Source organism: Barbus barbus (genome assembly GCF_936440315.1).
Source record: "Barbus barbus genome assembly, chromosome: 34".
Lineage (NCBI taxonomy): Eukaryota > Metazoa > Chordata > Actinopteri > Cypriniformes > Cyprinidae > Barbus > Barbus barbus.
Genome location: NC_136762.1, coordinates 3122418 through 3140890, shown reverse-complemented (window position 1 = coordinate 3140890; position 18473 = coordinate 3122418). Strand labels below are relative to the sequence as shown.

The window sequence follows — 18473 nt, the reverse complement described above, 5'->3', positions numbered from 1 at the left end:
TGAAACAAGGACAGGAAACAAACCAAATAAGGAAACATGAGGCGGGAACACATGACAGACACGACAGAACCCTGACATTACTCCCCCCTCCCGAAAGGCTCGTCCCGAGCCTTAACAGTTCCATCGGGGAGGGGGGGTGGGCGCTCTGGAGGCCCCTCAGGACAGACAAGGACAGGAACACAGGACGGGGACCTCCAGAGTGGAACAGACGGAGGAGCTGGGAGCTCAGGAGGCCATGGAAGATGGTCTTCGGGGTCTTGGCCTCGGACCCCTGGGGAAGTTAGGGGTAATCAGGAGCCCTCCGGGGTTAGACAAACAAGGAACAGGACTGGACAGGACAACCCACAGGAACCAGAAGCCCTCCTGGGCTGGCTAGGAAGCTGAGGCTTCCTCTGGGCATGACGATGAGTCAGGGGCCCTCACAGGGTCCCTCAGCAACCTCTTCCACTTCTGCGACAGGGGGGGCAAGCGGCTGGGACAATGCCCGCCGGCTCGCAACATTAACATTGAATAGGCTCTGTATAATGATGCAAATCAATTTTTAATTTCACTGACATCTGATTATTGTATTGATGTTTTGTATAATAGTATTTTAGTCAGATATTTTATTTTGTTCAGAGGCAGTAATATATTTTATTTGTGTTGATATTGTAGTTTGTCACACAATGAAATGTGTTTAATGTGCCAATTTACAGAAGACCTCTGACATCATCATCATCATCATGAATGAGGAGAAAACAAGGAGCCAATGGTTTTTCAGCAGCTCAGTTAAACACAATAATAAACTCTCAGACTATCAGCAGGAAGTCTCATTATCAGGAGAGATTATTCAGTGTAAATTAAGTGAACATAAGTATTTGGTTTCCAGTTTGTTTCTTTAATGCTAGTCAAAAGCAGATATAATCTGGCATTAACAGGCTGGAACAAGACTATGATCAGGACTGTGGGTTAACTCGGAATCACGTTTAATCAGGACACACCTAACGGACTAAAGATATGTCTGTATTACCAGCATTTTCCATTAGATGGCATCAATACACTAAGCTAAAGAGTTATAAAACCGCAAAGGAACAAATGGAGCATGCGCAGAAGAGAGTAGCGTGAAAGACGAGTGCTGGATATTTTAATGGACTAAAGAGACACTGCTGTCGATCATAAATAAAGGTCAGTCGTGGGATATTTTCGCTGGATGCTGTACATTTCCCGTCTGTATCTGTGAGAGATGTTCACTGTCTGAAGTCTGCATGTGTTGATTTATTATTAATTAGAGTGTAATATATTGGTAGATTCATGAGATCACTGTTGTGTGATGAAGAAGATTTCATGACTACATGTTTTTGTGTTTCTTTTCTAATGTACCTATTTATTTATTTATAAATACAGCCATTATTCAGTCTGTTCATGCTGTGTGTATCTCTAAAAATAATCTTTCCACTTTTCCTCGGTTAGTAAAGCACCTCCCACAACAATTCACCTATAAATACCGGAGGATATTCACATCATCACATCATCAAATGACTGTTAAAGATGGAGTTCATTAAAGAGGAAATTGAAGACATCAGTGACCCAGAACCATCCAGAATAAAACATGAAGATACTGAGCAACAAACAGGTTGGTGTCCATTCATGATTCATTAATGTAACAAAGATCCAGTTGATTTTAACCACGCAATTTAATTTTTATTTTAGACTGGATTGAAGTAAAACAGCAGCTGAATGAAGTTGAAAAGGAACACTGTAAAATAAAAAAACAGCTGCACACATGCTCTCAGTGTGGAAAGAGTTTTGCTGGAGCATCAGGTCTCAGTTATCATCTGCTCATTCACTCTGGAGAAAAGCCTTTTAGCTGTGATCAGTGCGATAAAAAGTTTATTTCATCATCAAGTCTAAAAAGCCACCTGACAGTCCATTCAGATGAGAAGCCTCATGTGTGTTCTTACTGTGGAAAGAGTTTTTCAAGACTGGACAATTGTAAACAGCACCAGAAAATGCATAATGAAGTGAGAGATCATGCGTGTTGTGAGTGTGGGAAGAGCTTTACCAAAGCTGTCTATCTGAAACTGCATCAAAGAATTCACACTGGAGAAAAACCTTACAAGTGCTCATATTGTGACAAGAGTTTCACTGTGTCTGGAAACCTGAAAAAGCACGAGCGAGTTCATACTGGAGAGAAACCATACCACTGTACTCAGTGTGGAGAGAGTTTTACTGATGCATCAGGTCTCAGTTATCATCTGCACATTCACTCTGGAGAAAAGCTATTTAGCTGTGATCAGTGTGGTAAAAAGTTTATATCATCATCACGTCTAAAAAGTCACATGACGGTTCATTCAGACGAGAAACCTCATGTGTGTTCTTACTGTGGAAAGAGTTTTTCAAGGCTAGATGTTTGTAAACAGCACCAGAAAACACACAGTGAGGTGAGAAATCATGTGTGTTGTGAGTGTGGGAAGAGCTTTACTGCAGCTGTCTATCTGAAAAAGCACCAAAGGATTCATACTGGAGAAAAACCTTACAAGTGCTCATATTGTGACAGGAGTTTCACTGTGTCTGGAAGCCTGAAAAAGCATGAGCGAGTTCATACTGGAGAGAAACCATACCTCTGTACTCAGTAATATTCAGTAACTCTAGTGACTCATATTAAAAACATGTTTCTGTGTCAGAGTGAACAAATGTTTTATACACTGTAAAAAGGGATAAGTTGCATTGAGGAAACCCTTTGCATTAAAATGATCAAGTAAATAATAATTAAAAAAAATTAAGTGAATTGTCAGGTTAATTGTCACTTAATTTTTTTTATATATATATATTATTGATCATTTTAAGGCAATGGGTTTCCTCAATTTTATTAAGTTAAGTCAACTTATACAGATTCAGTATTTCAAGTAAATAATGTGAGATTCAGATACTGTTAATGTGCAATTGACTCAAATAAGCTAATTTTGCTGTGAAATGCCAGAAGATTTGAGTGAATGTTTAGTCTTTGTTGATGGAGAATAGCACAGGTATTTAGTCACTTTAATCTTACATTGTTTTTTTTATCATTTAATTCAATGCCTCCTCAATTTCTGACCTTTTTTTGTAACGTATAACTTTTTTCTAAGATATTAATTTATACATTTCTCTGCAACAAAAAGGTGCATAGGCTAATAATGCAAATAAAATGTCCATTTCACTGACATCTGATTGTGATATATATATTTTTTTTTTTATTGATGTGTTAGTCAGGGGGCAGTCGTGGCCTAATGGATAGAGAGTTGGACTTGTAACCCGAAGGTCGTGGGTTCGAGTCTCAGGTCCGGCAAACGCGACTGAGGTGAGACCCTTGAGCAAGGCACCAAACCCCTCAACTGCTCCCCGGGCGCCGCATTGATGGCTGCCCGCTGCTCCAGGTGTACCTGGATGGGTTAAATGCAGAGAACGTCCCTTCCCCCCCTTCCCCTGGGGGAAGTCGTGGCCTAATGGTTAGAGAGTCGGACTTGTAATCGAAAGGTTGCGAGTTCAAGCCCCCGGCCGGCAGGGATTGTAGGTGGGGGGAGGGAATGTCCAGCGCTCTCTCCACCCTCAATACCACGACTGAGGTGCCCCTTGAGCAAGGCACCGAACCCCCAACTGCTCCCCGGGCGCTGCAGCATGGCTGCCCACTGCTCCGGGTGTGTGTTCACGGTGTGTGTGTGTGTGTGTGTGTGTGCATTTGTTCACTACTCACTGCTGTGTGTGTGCACTTGGATGGGTTAAACGCAGAGCACCAATTTCGAGTATGGGTCACCATACTTGACAATACGTCACGACTTTACTTTACTTTACTTTACTTAGTCCATCATAGTATTTAGCTGTTCAGTAATAGATTTTATTTTGTGATGATGTTGACACACAATGAAATGTGTTTAATGGGCAAATTTACAGAAGATCTCAGACATTATCGTAATGAATGAGGCGAAAACAGGGAGCTATTGGCTTTTCAGCAAGTTGAGAATATTTACATCATCCTAAGAGACAAACTCCAGGTGCAGGAGCTGAAATCTGTGCCATATATGTGAATATTGAGTTCATTAAAGAGGAGATTGATGACATGAGTGATCCAGAACCATCCAAAATGAATCATGAAGATACTGAGCAACAAACAGGCTTTTGTCCATTCTTGAGTCTTCATTTGACCGTTTTAGTAGCTGTAAAATATTATCTGTTCAACTGGCTCAACTGTTTTTTTTTACAATGCCCCATTACAGACAGTCCCAAGTGTTAGCGAATAGGTCCGATATGATGGTCAAAGTAAGTATAATTTCTATGCATATTACTATGAAAAAACCTAGTCCTAGACTAAAATGTAAATCTGAGCTGTTTCAACTGAAGGAAACTTGCACTGACTGATCTTAAAATATACCAGGACCTTTGTTTTGTCTTTAGATGCACACCAGTAATGTTTTTTCTAAGGCACATTTATAAAAATGAGTTAAATGCCCTAATTGAACTATGTCTTAGTCTGTGAAACCAGGCCCATGTGTTTTAAATTAAGATGCAGTATAATTTTTTATAAATAAGGGATGGCCCACTTTACCTGAAAATAAATTTGTCTGGAGTACATGACCTCAAAATATTCATCAGTATATCTGGTACTTTATATATTCAAATTTAAATAGCTGGACCAAGTTAACAATTTTCAGAAACACAGGACGAGATGTAACAAATGCCTTAAGTTTGAGATCTTTCATGCTACGTTAAAATAAAAAATGCCAAGCGTCTCAGTTTCATTCAGTGCCATCTGGAGGAAAACCATCCTGCTCAATGTGACGCCAGCAGACGCAAATGTTTACGACAGTGAGAGCGCGTTTACGGCGGAGTGTTGTATTTGTGCATATGCGGGAAGAAAACAACTGGTAAGACATCTCTTCTTTAAAATAAGAAGGCATGTGATACAACTAATAAGTGTTTGGATGTTAAAATGTCATTTTCTGTATGCAATGTCTTTGTACACCCGTGCACTTTTTTTATATACAATCTGCTGCCAAATGAAACGGTTGCACATAGGTATGTTTGTGTATTAAATATGCTTTCATATTTTAAATGTCCTAGAATATACATCTGCTGTATTCTGACACATAATATTAATTTAAATGATCAAATTGATTGTTTGGTGCTCTAGTGTTTAATGGGTACAAACAAGTCTCTGATGGATTTTGTGTTTTGCTTGTTTTAATTTTTGTCTTCATATGTGGTTTGGTTTTCAACCAATATATGAATAAAATTATATACAGTTGAAGTCAAAAGTTTAAACACACCTTGCAGAATCTGCAATTTTTTTTTTTTTTTTTTTACCAAAATTAGAGAGATCATACAAAATTGTTTATTTAGTACTGACCTGAATAAGATATCTCACATAAAAGATGTTTGCATTTATAAATTTAAATAAATAATCAAAATATTTAGGCAAAATAAGAAAAAAAATGTACACATCTTCATTCTGTTCAAAAGTTTTCACGCCCCGACTCTTAATGCATGGTTTTTCCATCTGGAGCATCAGTGAGCGTTTGAACCTTCTGTAATAGTTACATATGAGTCCCTCAGTTGTCCTCAGTGTGAAAACATGAATATCAAAATCATACAGTCATTGTTGGAAAGGGTTAAAATAGACAAAAATGCTGGAAAACCAAAGAATTTGTGGGACATGAATGATTTTTCTGAAGAGTTCTGAAGAACTCATGAACAACTATCACTAAACAAACAAAAAAACACAGCTGTGGATCGTTCAGGTAACAACACAGTATTAAGAATCAAGGGGATGTAAACTTTTGAACGGGGTCATTTTTATAAATGAATCTAGTATTGTCTCTTGTGGACTATACATAAATGTCTTTTCTGTGAAATATCTTATTCAGGTCAGTACTAAATAAACAATAACATGCATTTTGTATGATTTTGCAGATTCGGCAAGGTGTATGTAAACTTTTGACTTTACTTGTTTATGGCCATACAATTTTTCAGCAAATAAAACAAAAACAGAAATATCAGTCCATTTTTTTTATAGAAACTATCAATTCAGTGACTTATGTTGAATGTTTTGCTCAGCAGATTTGGTCACCACACAGCGATCACAATTCACAGAGTTATCCAGAACCATGAACATATATGAAGACACTTGAGGAATAAAGCGGTTGGAGTCCCTTCTCGATTTCTGATGACGAACATTAGCGTCTGGCAGTTCGCCAGATTTTATATCGTAGATTTTAGAAGTAGTGAAATTACGACTAATTCAAATTGCATTGGACTATTCATCTAAAACTTTATAACGCGGAACAGTATTAGTTTTTTGAGTGTATTAACATCACAACTAACTTTATCTAAATATCACATACAGATGTTTGATCGCTGTTGTTGTTGTTTTTTTACGTTTTGATTAAGATTGCATTTGATTTTTTTTCCAGATCTGATGGAGGTGAAAGAGGAAAATCAAGAACCTAATGGAGTGGAGTGGTGTGAGAAACCTCAAAGTCTTATAAATGGAGAAGAAACCTTTGTCTCACGAAGCAGAACACAAAGAACAAAAGCCAGAAAGTCTTTAAAATGTCATCAGTGTGAAACAAGTTTTACACGTAAAGAGAACCTGGATTATCACTTAAAAACTCACACTGGAGAAAAACCGTACACCTGCCATCATTGCGGAAAGAGTTTCATACTAAACAAACACCTTCAGTGCCACATAAGAATTCACACCGGAGAAAAGCCGTTCGAGTGTGATCAATGCGGACGCGGTTTTGCAAGTAGAGAGAGCCTAAAGAACCATGCAAAAATTCACTCTGGAGAAAAGCAGTGTTTCACCTGCTCTTATTGTGGAAAGAGCTATGCATTTAAATGCAGACTTAAAAGACACTTAAAAATTCATACTGGAGAGAAACCATTCACATGCCCTCAGTGTGGAAAGAGTTTTGCAGAAAAACAACATCTTGCCAAGCACATAAGAATGCATATCGGAGGGACATCTTACACATGCACTGAGTGTGGAAAGGTCTGTCCAAATGAATACAGACTTAAAGTACACCTAAGACGTCACACTGGAGAGAAACCAAACACCTGCCCTGATTGTGGAAAGAGTTTTGCAGAAAAAGCACACCTTAGCAAGCACATAAAATTTTACCATCAGGCCTTTAAGATCAGGTCTTTCAGCTGCTCTCAGTGTGGAAAGAGCTTCACACATAAACAGAATCTTAAGAGACACTTAAGACTTCATACTGGAGAGAGACCATACACATGCCCTCATTGTGAATACAGTTTCACGCAAAAAGTACATCTTGATAGGCACATAATGATCCATACTAGAGAGAAACCATACAGGTGTACGCAGTGTGAAAAGAGTTTCGTGGAGGCATCAGGTCTCATACGTCATATGCACATTCATACTGGAGAAAAACCTTACTAAACATACAAGTTTTGCTCATCGAGTATCATTGAATATACACAAGCAAGTTCATACTAGAGGAAAGCAGTACCACTGTACTCAGCGTTGGGAGAGTTTCACATACATAGCAAGTAAACTTGCTAATATAAGCATTGTCCAAAGTTGAGCAGCTGGGGTTTTTAATCAATCGGTTTCTCGCACTTAAGAAGTTGCTTAAGTGTCCTTTTCACATTTGTGGGTTTGAAACGCATGTAATTTATAGCAAACGTTCTGTAGAGGTTCTTGAGAGCAAATATTACTTTTATGTTCATCATCATCGCAACAGTGCAATGGAAAATAAGTAAAATAATGCTGTTTTTAATTTGCATTTTTCTGTCATTAAATGAAATTTAAAGTTGAACAAAGCATTACCAATATAAGACAACAACCAAGTTAGGCTGTAAAGGTGGTAGGAAGATTTGATAAACAATGATGTAACTGTGTAGAGGTGTCTTTATAAGTTTTATGAAGTCTAAAAGACATTAGTGATGTGTGACAGTGGAAAAAAAAAATCAGTGCTATGAAGTGAATAATATGAGATTCATATTTTTTTTAATAAATATGCGCTGCTGTGAAATGCCACGTAATTTATGTGTTGTATGATTTTATTGGGCTCTAGCAACTACTTTATTATTTTACATTTATGTTTGTTTTCTTCATTATTTTTATTCTGATTCTTGCTCTTTTATTAATATGTTGGAAATGTCGTATCAAATGTGAACCTGGACCACAAAACCAGTCATAATAGTCCATTTTTATAAATTGAGATTTATACATCATAAACTGAACAAATAAGCTTTCCTTTGATGAATGCTTTGTTATAATATGGACTTATACAACTATTTGAAAATCTGGAATCTGAGGGTGCAAAAAAATCTACATATTGAGAAAATCACCTTTAAAGTTGTCCAAATTAAATCCTAATATTACTAATCAAAAATTAAGTTTTGATATTTACGGTAGGAAATTTACTAAATATCTTCGTGGAACATGATCTTTACTTAATATCCTAATGATTTTGGGCATAAAAGTAAAATTTATAATTTTGACCCATACAGTGTATTGTTGGCTATTGCTACAAATATACTTGAGCCACTTATGACTGCTTTTGTGGTCCAGGGTCACAAATGTCTGAGACTAGGAACAAAAGCAACAAATTAAAGATTAAATAAATATAAGAATATAAATGTTGCTCCCACATAACCAACAACCAATGTTTTTTTCTGCATGAAATTAATTTCAATTTGACTTATCTTCAATTTTTTGTCATAAAGATACTTTTCAGTTCAGGTTTTGTTTCATCTTTTATATTAATATTTTAGTGTAGACAGAGATTTAATGATTATGCATCCATGCATTTTTTCTGATATATAAAAACATATATATATACACACACACAGGTGCATCTCAGAAAATTTGAATATGGTGAAAAAGTAAAATTTTTCTTCTAACTTATTTCAAAAAGTGAAACTTTCATGTATTTTAGATTCATAACATGTAAAGTAAAACACTTCAAAAGTTGTTTTGTTTTAATTTTGATGATTAGAGCTTACAGCTCATGAAAGTCAAAAATCAGTATCTCAAAATATTAGAATATTTACATTTTATTTTACATGCAATGGATCTAAAATATATATGAAAGTTTCACTTTTTCACCATTTTCTAATTTTCTGAGATGCACCTGTATAATGTCTGATTATATAATTCACTTCTAAATCAAACTGCGCAGAACAGAAGGATAGGAATTGGGTCATTTATTCCCTTTTTCCAAACACACTGCTCTACATTTCAGTAGATGGCGCAAATGCACCTTAAAGGGGTTTACGACCTGCTGCAAAACGTGAAAGAAGAGGATCATCATGAGAGTACATAACAGGAGGAATTGACTGAAATATGAAAATATGAGAAATATGTGAGTGATCCAGAAGCATGTATAATTAAACATGATGATACTGAGGATCAAACAGGTTGGTGTCTATTCTTAATTTGAGTAATATTGAGATGATAAATTATACATAAAATGCATTTAAATGATTGTATGGCAGTTGTCATCCACATTTTATTTGAATTAACAAGAGAATGACAGAACTAACCTTTGGCACATCAGACATATGATAGTTTATATAGATATCTCTTCTTTCTGCTATTAAATCAGGGTTCACTTGAACTGATTTTAACCACATATTATTTGTATTTTAGACTGGATGGAAGTGAACCAGGCAATGCATGAACTAAATGAAGCAGAGGATGACCGTTGTACCTTACAAGCTCAAAGAACCAACGCTGAAAAGCTGCACACCTGCTCACAATGTGGAGAGAGCTTCACACACAGAGGAAATCTTAACACACATGTATCTCTGTATCTCTGTACTCAGTGTAGAGAGAGCTTCAGTCAGTCAAAGACTAGCGATTCATATTAAAAAGCATTGTTCTGTGTCTCGGTGAACACACGTTTTCTTCAGAATCAAATACTTTTTCCAAGTGAGATTCAGATAAAGTAAATGTGTAGTTTGTTCAAATAAAGTTGTTGGGGAACAGCTAATTATGACTTTAATTGTGCATTTATGCATTTTTATCCTTTGATTGAAAATCCCCTCATAAAGACTTAAAACAGGAAACAAATGTAACAAACAAGTTTGAAACAATTCCCTCAGTTTGTTTAAATTGTGAGTTTTCAAATAAACCAGACACATTTATTTATAAATGTACATATTTCTCTGGAACATAAACTTATATTACAAGAATAAAATTGCCAAGATGGCATCTGTTTATGTGTGATTTTATATAATGTGTTATAGAATTGAATGCATTTTAAGTCCAGCTTTTTATGGTAATGTATCTTGACTGACTGACACCTAAATCTTAATATAGGTACCAGGTATAATTTCTGTGCTATTGTATATAATCTTAGAGAGTCAAGGGGCTGCTATCAGGGATGCATGCTTTATTTATGGAGTTTGAAGCATCTTTGTTCTTTGTGTCCAACAATTTTGGATTTAAATGAAAGCGACACACTTTATTCATTGTAAACTGCCACTTTATGCCAACCAAAACAGTGTAAGATCAGTGGAGTTGTCTTAAAGTCATTTGGAAGCGAGAAACCTTTGCTGCTCAATTCTTACATGTGTTTACGACAGGAGCGAGCGCGTTTGCGGCAGCACATTTAAGACGAGAGTGAACTACAGAGGTAAGAATTAAAAACACATAAAAGCAATATCATATGGATTTAGTCAGACAGATTCATATCCGATCGTTTACTAACAGTCGTGCTCAACAGTTGAAGATCTCAGCTGCTTCTGTTTAGATGCCATGAGCTTGCTTCGTTCATTCATATGTAATGTTTAGAAATGCTTCATAATATCAGACATTTTTTTTTTCCTTTGTGTTGTATGTAACTAAACTTAATGCATTACTGTAACTAGGACATTTCAACTAAAAACGCTTTATTGCATGCCAGCTTCTTGTTTGTGTTTTTTTAAGATGTCCTTAGAATAAGATGCTGTCAGAACAGCAAAATTGATTATTTTAATCATGCAAACGATTAGAAATGGTTTGCAAAGGAATCTGTTTACTGACATAAATCCTGTCAATTTACTACAGTAGTGTTTTCAGAAAAAAAAAACACCTACTGAAATTGCATGAGACAGATGAATGTATGGCGATACTAAATAAATAAATACAAAATTAAAGCAATAAATTGCACCGAATCATTATTTTATTGACTTCAACAGGTCTGGTTCTTTAAGCTGCATCATAGGATGGCATTCACAACAATTCACCATGTGCTGATAATCATCTAATAGACAAGAACAGCTGGAGAGACTCCAGGTGTATCAACTGTAGTCTGTTTAACATACAGATGGAGCGTATTAAAGAGGAAAATGAGGACATCGGTGATCCAGAGTTATGCATAATAAAACATGAAGATACTGAGGATCAGAAAGGTTGGTTTTTATTCTTCATTCTTCATTATTGACTGCTTTGCTAGCTGTGAAATGATTAATATAGAGATGATAAATACAGAAGTATTTCCTAGCGATTAATACAATTTATTTTATTAACAAAGCTTCTATAAGTATGATATATAATAGGGAAAATGCAACTCATTAACCTGATCTGTTATTTTCAGCTGGAGTTCAGTTGAATTTTCACGTTTGTCCTCCTTGAACTAATTCTAAGTACTTGTGTTTATTTTAGACCCGATGAAAGTGAAAGAGCTGACTGAAGGGGAGGAGGAACACAGTGACTTCAGAACTCACAAAACACTGCACACCTGCTCAAATTCAGCTGATTGTGCATTGATGGAAAATTGTAAACGGCACCAGAAAACACATAATGAAGTGAGAGATCATGTGTGTTGTGAGTGTGGGAAGAGCTTTAATACAACCGGCCACCTGAAGCTGCATAAAAGAGTTCACACTGGAGAAAGACCTTACAAGTGTTCACATTGTGATAAGAGTTTCACTCAGTCTGGAACCCTGAAAGAACATGAACGAATTCATACTGGAGAGAAGCCGTATCACTGTACTCAGTGTGGAAAGAGTTTCAAATGCAAAACCGGTCTGGACCGTCACCTGCTCGTTCACTCTGGAGTAAAGCCATTTACCTGTGATCAGTGTGGTACACATTTTAAATCATCATCAAATCTAGAAAAACACATGAAAATTCATAGAAATGTGAGACCGTATGCATGTTCGTTTTGTGAAAAGTGTTTTGCTCGCCCGGATCATTGTAAACGGCACCAGAAAACACACTCCAGTGAGAAAGATCATGTGTGTTGTGAATGTGGGAAGAGATTTACTAGAGCTGATACTCTGCAACAGCACCAAAGGATTCACACTGGAGAAAAACCTCACAGGTGCTCATATTGCGACCAGAGTTTCACTCTATTAGGATCCCTGAAGGCACATGAGCAGATTCATACTGGAGAGATGCCATACTACTGTACTCAGTGTGGGAAGAGCTTTAAACATTTAAAAAGCCTTAAAAATCACATGAAAAAATGTCACATTTCGTCACAGTGAACATTTTTATATTAACAAAGTCAAGTAATTTGAGTGAGATAAACCGAATATGAAGTTGCTCCCAAAAACTGGTATAATTTTGTGAATTTTGACTTGTTTTTAGTCTGATTAAGGAACTATAGAGTGATGTTTGACGTTTCACCAAAATAATAATTCTTAGTGTAAATAATAATTTGTATCTTTCCTACTGTAATTAGTTTGTTGTGTGCTAACAAGTCTTTCTTTAATAAGACATATTCATGTCTTGTAATTGTTTTCTATATTATGCTCTGATTGTACATGAGTTGGAAAATATTAATCAGCAAACAAAAAGTAAAGCTGATTGTTTTCTTTATTTACAGATGGCTTAAAAATTCCATTAAATTTCAAGACAACAATCATTGTTTTGAATAATGCAAGTTCAATGACAATATCATCTGAATCACCAGATTCAGTACAGCGGGTAAAATAAGTATTGAACACGTCACCATTTTTCTCAGTAAATGTATTGTGCTGTTGACATTCAATTTTCACCAGATGTCAACCCAAGTCATCCTTACATACAAAGAAAACAATACAAATAAGTTCAGAAATTAAGTTTGTGTAATAAAATGGGGAAAAAAGTATAGAACACATTTGCTCAAATTTATTTGATACTTCATACAAAAGCCTTTGTTGGTAATGACAGCTTCAAGACCCCTCCTGTAGGAGAAACTAGTCGCATGCATTGCTCAAGTGTGATTTTGGCCCACACAAACAGTCTTCAAATCTTTGGGCCTCTTCTATGAACTCTTATCCTAGTTCTTTCCATAGATTTTCTATTGGATCTTAGTCAGGTGATTGGCTGGCCATTCCAGCAACTTTACTGTCTTTCCCTGAAACCAATTGAGAGTTTCCTTGGCTGTGTGCTTGGGATCATCGTCTCGCTGAAATGTCCATCCTCATTTCATCTTCATCATCCTGGTAGATGGCAGTAGATTTTTATCAAGAATGTCTCGGTACATTTTTCCATTCACCCTTCCTTCAACTATATGAATTTTACCAGTGCTACACCATGATGTTTTGGGGTGATGTGCAGTGCCATTTGACCTCCAAGCATGGTGTGTATTATGGCATCTCATCTGATCAGACTATATTCTCCCAGTATTGTCTAAATGTTGTGAAGCAAACTTTAAATGAGCTTCAACATGCTTTTTCTTCAGCAATATGCATGTTGAGGGGGCATACAGGCCATGATGGTTGAGTGCATTACTTATTGTTTTCTTTGAAACAATTATGCATACTATTCCAGGTCTTTCTGAAGCTCTCCACAAGTGATCCTTGGCTCTTGGACAACTCTTCTGAAAATTATTTTTACTCCTTTGTCAGAAATCTTGCGAGGAGCGTGGCTGGTTTATGGTGAAATTATGTTCTTTCCACGTCCGGATTATGGCCCAACAGTGCTCACAGGAACATTCAGAAGTAAAGAAATCCTTCTGTAACCAATGCCATCAGTATGTTTTGCAACGAAGGTCTTGAGAAAGCTCTTTGATTTTACCCATCATTAAATGTTTCTTCAACGTCCAAAACTATGTATTTGCATGAATCACATTATTGCAGCAGGAACTCTGAAGTGGCTGATGGTGATGTCTTTATTTGCAGCATTTACAAACACTAACAAAATTGTCATTTTGAATGCAGGCTTCAGACACGGGTCACGAAGAAGGCGTTCCCCATTTTCAAAGCCTGGCTATGGCCATGTCCATGAAATATTACATTATAAATTATATATGATATAATATAATATTTTAATTATATTTAATTATAAATATTAAACACAATCATAATCTTGCATAGCAGCTGTCATCCACATTCTGATTGTTTTAACAAGTGAATGGCAGTGCAAGCCTTTGAAGATCTGATATCTCAAATACCTCTATCAGTGTTGCTTTCTGCTGTTTAAACAGGGTTCACACTCATTTGGACATTTATGCTCCTTATAAAAAATGTATAAAAAAGACAAAAACTGAATTAAGTGAAATTTCAGTGGTGAAAATCAAACGGCTTTGTTAGTTCGATTTTATTGTTTTGGCTGTTTATATACAAACAGACATTGTACATCATCACTGGGTGATTTGTATGCATATGTCTTTAGCCTAAACCAGAAGGGGGTGGAGCCGATGAGTGTCGCTCACGCTGCTGCGTCTTTCCTGGGGCTCTTTCACACTGTTCAGACTCGGTGGAAAACTCCTCCAACATAGAGAGCACAGGTAAATATTGATTTCTACCACTGCTTAAATGAGGATTATTTTAGATTTAACTCTGATGCTAAAGTTAAAGTTAGAGAGAGAGTTGTTCTTTATTATAGTCATGTATTTAACTCAATAAGATGAGCTGCTATGAAGAGAAAACATGTGATGACCTTGTGCTGACGTGTGATATGAACTGAGACCTCTTTGTGTTACTATTATGCTGTCATGAGGGTCAAAAGTTGCCTGAATGATATGTATTGTTTATGAAAACCTATATAATTCAGACAGATTCTAGAGATTATCTCGGTCTCTCAGTTTCATTATTTCTGATAATAAAATCTATCTTCTGGCATCAAAACCTTTAGACTTCAAGAGTGATTTTGAACATTTGGCGCATAAAAATATGATTCTTGATACTAATCTGCTATTTTCTGCTAATCAGTGTACAGCTGAATTTTCACATTTATCCTCTTTGAACTAAGTCTACTGTGTTTATTTTAGACCCGATGTCAGTGAAAGAGCAAAGACAACAGCTGACTGAAGGGGGGGGAGGAACACAGTGACTTCAGAACTCAAAGATTAAGAAACAAAACGCTGCAGACCTGCTCAAATTCAGCTGATTGTTCATTGATGGAAAATTTTAAACGGCACCAGAAAACACATAATGAAGTGAGAGATCATGTGTGTTTGGAGTGTGGGAAAAGCTTAGCTAACAATACTAGTTTGAAACTGCACAAAATGATTCACACTGGAGAAAAACCTCACAAGTGCTCATATTGTGATAAGAGTTTCACTCAGTCTGGACCTTTGAAAATACATGAGCGAGTTCATACTGGAGAGAAGCCGTATCACTGTACTCAGTGTGGAAAGAGTTTCATATGTAAAACCGGTCTGGACCGTCACCTGCTCGTTCACTCTGGAGTAAAGCCATTTACCTGTGATCAGTGTGGTACACATTTTAAATTATCATCAAATCTAGAAGAACACATGAAAATCCATACAAATGTGAGACCGTATGCATGTTCATTTTGTGAAAAGTGTTTTGCTCGGTTGGATCATTGTGTACGGCACCAGAAAACACACACCAGTGAGAAAGATCATGTGTGTTGTGAATGTGGGAAGAGATTTACTAGAGCTGACAATCTGAAACAGCACCAAAGGATTCACACTGGAGAAAAACCTCACAAGTGCTCATATTGTGACAAGAGTTTCAATCAGTTAGGATCCCTGAAATCACACGAGCGAGTTCACTCTGGAGAGAAGCCGTACTACTGCCCTCCATGCGAGAAGAGCTTTAGACATTTAAAAAGCCTTAAAAAGCACATGGAAAAATGTCACATTGAGCAACATTTTTGTGTTAAAACAGTCAAGTAATTTGTGTGAGATAAAAAAATATATAGTTTAATTTTTTTTGCATTTAACTATAAAGTGATTCTTGAAGCTTCCATAGTTTCATGTGGAATAGTCGTTATTGTTATCTTTTTTTCTGTGACTCCAGTCTGTTTTTAGACAGGAGACCTCACCATAGATTGTGTCTGATGTCAAAACAGGACGTGCAGCTTCACCACATCCTGTACTGTTGTAATGACTGCGCATTCCATTCTCTTGCATGCCTCTATACACACAGGCAAATACATGAATGTAATAGTAGAATAACTTCATACAGAAATGGTAATATTCACATTGATTATGCTTGATTAATTCATATTTTGTTTAATAAAAACCTTCTACAAAAGAACCGTAGTTACTTTGATCTCCTGAGATACAGACGTATGTTTTCACACCCTGCAGAGAAAGCTTCCTTCCCTCCTGTCTTTCCTTCACATTTGTTCCTTCTCCCCACTTCAATCCCTCCACCTATTCATTCGTTCACTCAGATCTCAGAATTATATAAGTATAAAATGTTCTGTGCCAATGCAAGTGAATTAAAAGTCATGTTTGGTATGATTTAACATGTTTCAGTGTGACTGGTACAATGGTCTCAATCTTACAAGAAGTAGACTAAAAGATAATGGATCCTAAGAGTTTAGAGGTGTTTTGTTTACTTTGGGTGTGCCCTTTCCCAGTGTCTTTCATGCAAATGACCATCTGCCCCCAAAAGGTGTAAAACTCTCAACATCTATGCCTTAATCAATGCAAATTTCAAATGTTAGTTTCTGTCTCCATTTGGAGGATGTTTGTCTTGATCTGAGCAGGCCTATACTTAAAAAAATGTTGCATATATTCTCCATATTCCATCTTTCTGAAGTCAATATGCATCCTTTGCTCCTAGTTTTATCTTTGAGTATTTATCTAGTTTTAACTTTTAATATCTTTGACTTTTGAATTGATATCTCTGAATTGGCTATAATACATTTTTACCTGACTGATAATAAGTTGTTATATTTGAGATTAATTGATATACTGAGATTATTGACTCAAAGTGTGCTTATAAATAATAATCAGATGTCTAGATAAATTATCCTATGAATGATCAATAATAACTTTCATGGTAACCTAAATTCGAGATCATAATAAGATGGAGTCAGATAACAAATAGATTGACAAATTAACAACTAACATGTTTCATTTCAGTATGAAAACAGAAATATTGAAGTTTGTCTCACAATGAATGTGTTTAATGTGCCAGTTTACAAAAGATCTCAGACATCATCATAATGAATGAGCTGAAAACAGTGAACTATTTGGATGAGACAAAGAGGCTTTCATCATCTGCACATTCACTCTGGAGAAAAGCCATTTAACTGTGATCAGTGTGATAAATCCCCTATTTCACCATCAAATCTAAAAAAAAACAAGCATGCATAGGTAAAACGCCTCATGTGTGTTCTTTTTGTGTTTTTCAGGACTGGACACTTATAAACAGCATCAGAAAATATGATTTCTGTCTCTGTGTAATAACAAAAATAAATGACTATTTCACTGACAAGGTCTTGAGTGATAGGATACATTGATGCAATCTGCTTAATCATTAACATTTATTAATTTGGCAGATGTTTTTATCCAAAGCAACTTGCAAATGAGGAATAAAACAAGCCACAAACATGTATTAGTGTTCTGAGTATCCACATCCATATATATATATATAAATGACCAGGAATATCCAGTAGGTGGCAGCAAACACTACAGAGGTCAGTGTTTAACCTTGATACGACCATGTAAAGAGTAACGAAAAGCTGATAAGTTTTTTTCGCTGGATGCTTAAACTTTCAGTCTGGATGTTGGCACATGTCAATGTCCCCGATTCAGAGAGATTCACATGAACCAGCTTGAGAGGTGAGGTATTTAAGCACTAATTTACACATTCTGTGCACAGGTTTTAATATTTTGGGAGAGTTATGTGTTAAGAGAGAGTTGAGTGATAATGAACAGTAGGATTTATTTTGTGGTTCGTTCATAAGTGTAATAAAAGGAACGCATTCAGTAATTTGAAGGCATCTGCCCTTGTGAGCCAAGCCCCTCCCATACAGAGATGAGGTCCACCCACTTTGATGTCTCTGGGCTGATACAAGCTTGGGTCACATCATCCTAGAGGAGGACAAACTCCAAGTGCAGCAGCTGAAATCTGTGATTGTTAAAGATGGAGTTTGTTGAAGAGGAGATTGAAGACTTCAGGGATCCAGAACCATCCAGAATAAAACATGAAGATACCGAGGAACAAACAGGTTGGTGTTTATTTTTGAGTCTTCATTATTGACTACTGAGGTTCATCTGAATTTTTACATTTCTCATTTTTGAACTATTTCTAACTCTTTCAATTAGACCAGATGAAAAAGACAGAGCAAAGACAAGATCTGAGTGAAGTGG

General features: G+C 36.3%; 1 protein-coding gene and 1 long non-coding RNA gene across 2 annotated transcripts; both read left to right on the top strand.

Annotated features, from left to right (window-relative positions):
- The first annotated feature begins 4814 nt into the window (after nt 1–4814).
- On the top strand, nt 4815–8017 carry LOC306854224. The gene is made up of 3 exons (XR_013782807.1): nt 4815–4877; nt 6070–6151; nt 6423–8017. It is a non-coding gene; the product is annotated as an uncharacterized lncRNA (long non-coding RNA).
- A 3245-nt stretch (nt 8018–11262) lies between these two features.
- LOC306854073 (uncharacterized protein) lies at nt 11263–13097 on the top strand. Its single transcript, XM_079391872.1, has 2 exons — nt 11263–11376; nt 11630–13097. The coding sequence occupies exons 1-2, from the start codon at nt 11292–11294 to the stop codon at nt 12454–12456; spliced, it is 912 nt and encodes a 303-aa protein (XP_079247998.1). The 5' UTR covers nt 11263–11291; the 3' UTR covers nt 12457–13097.
- Nucleotides 13098–18473: the final 5376 nt, after the last annotated feature.

Coding starts and splice junctions, on each gene's coding strand:
- LOC306854073 (XM_079391872.1), top strand. CDS start 11,292: ATGGAGCGTATTAAAGAGGAAAATGAGGACATCGGTGATCCAGAGTTA. Junction 11,377..11,629: donor AGATACTGAGGATCAGAAAG/GTTGGTTTTTAT, acceptor TGTTTATTTTAG/ACCCGATGAAAGTGAAAGAG.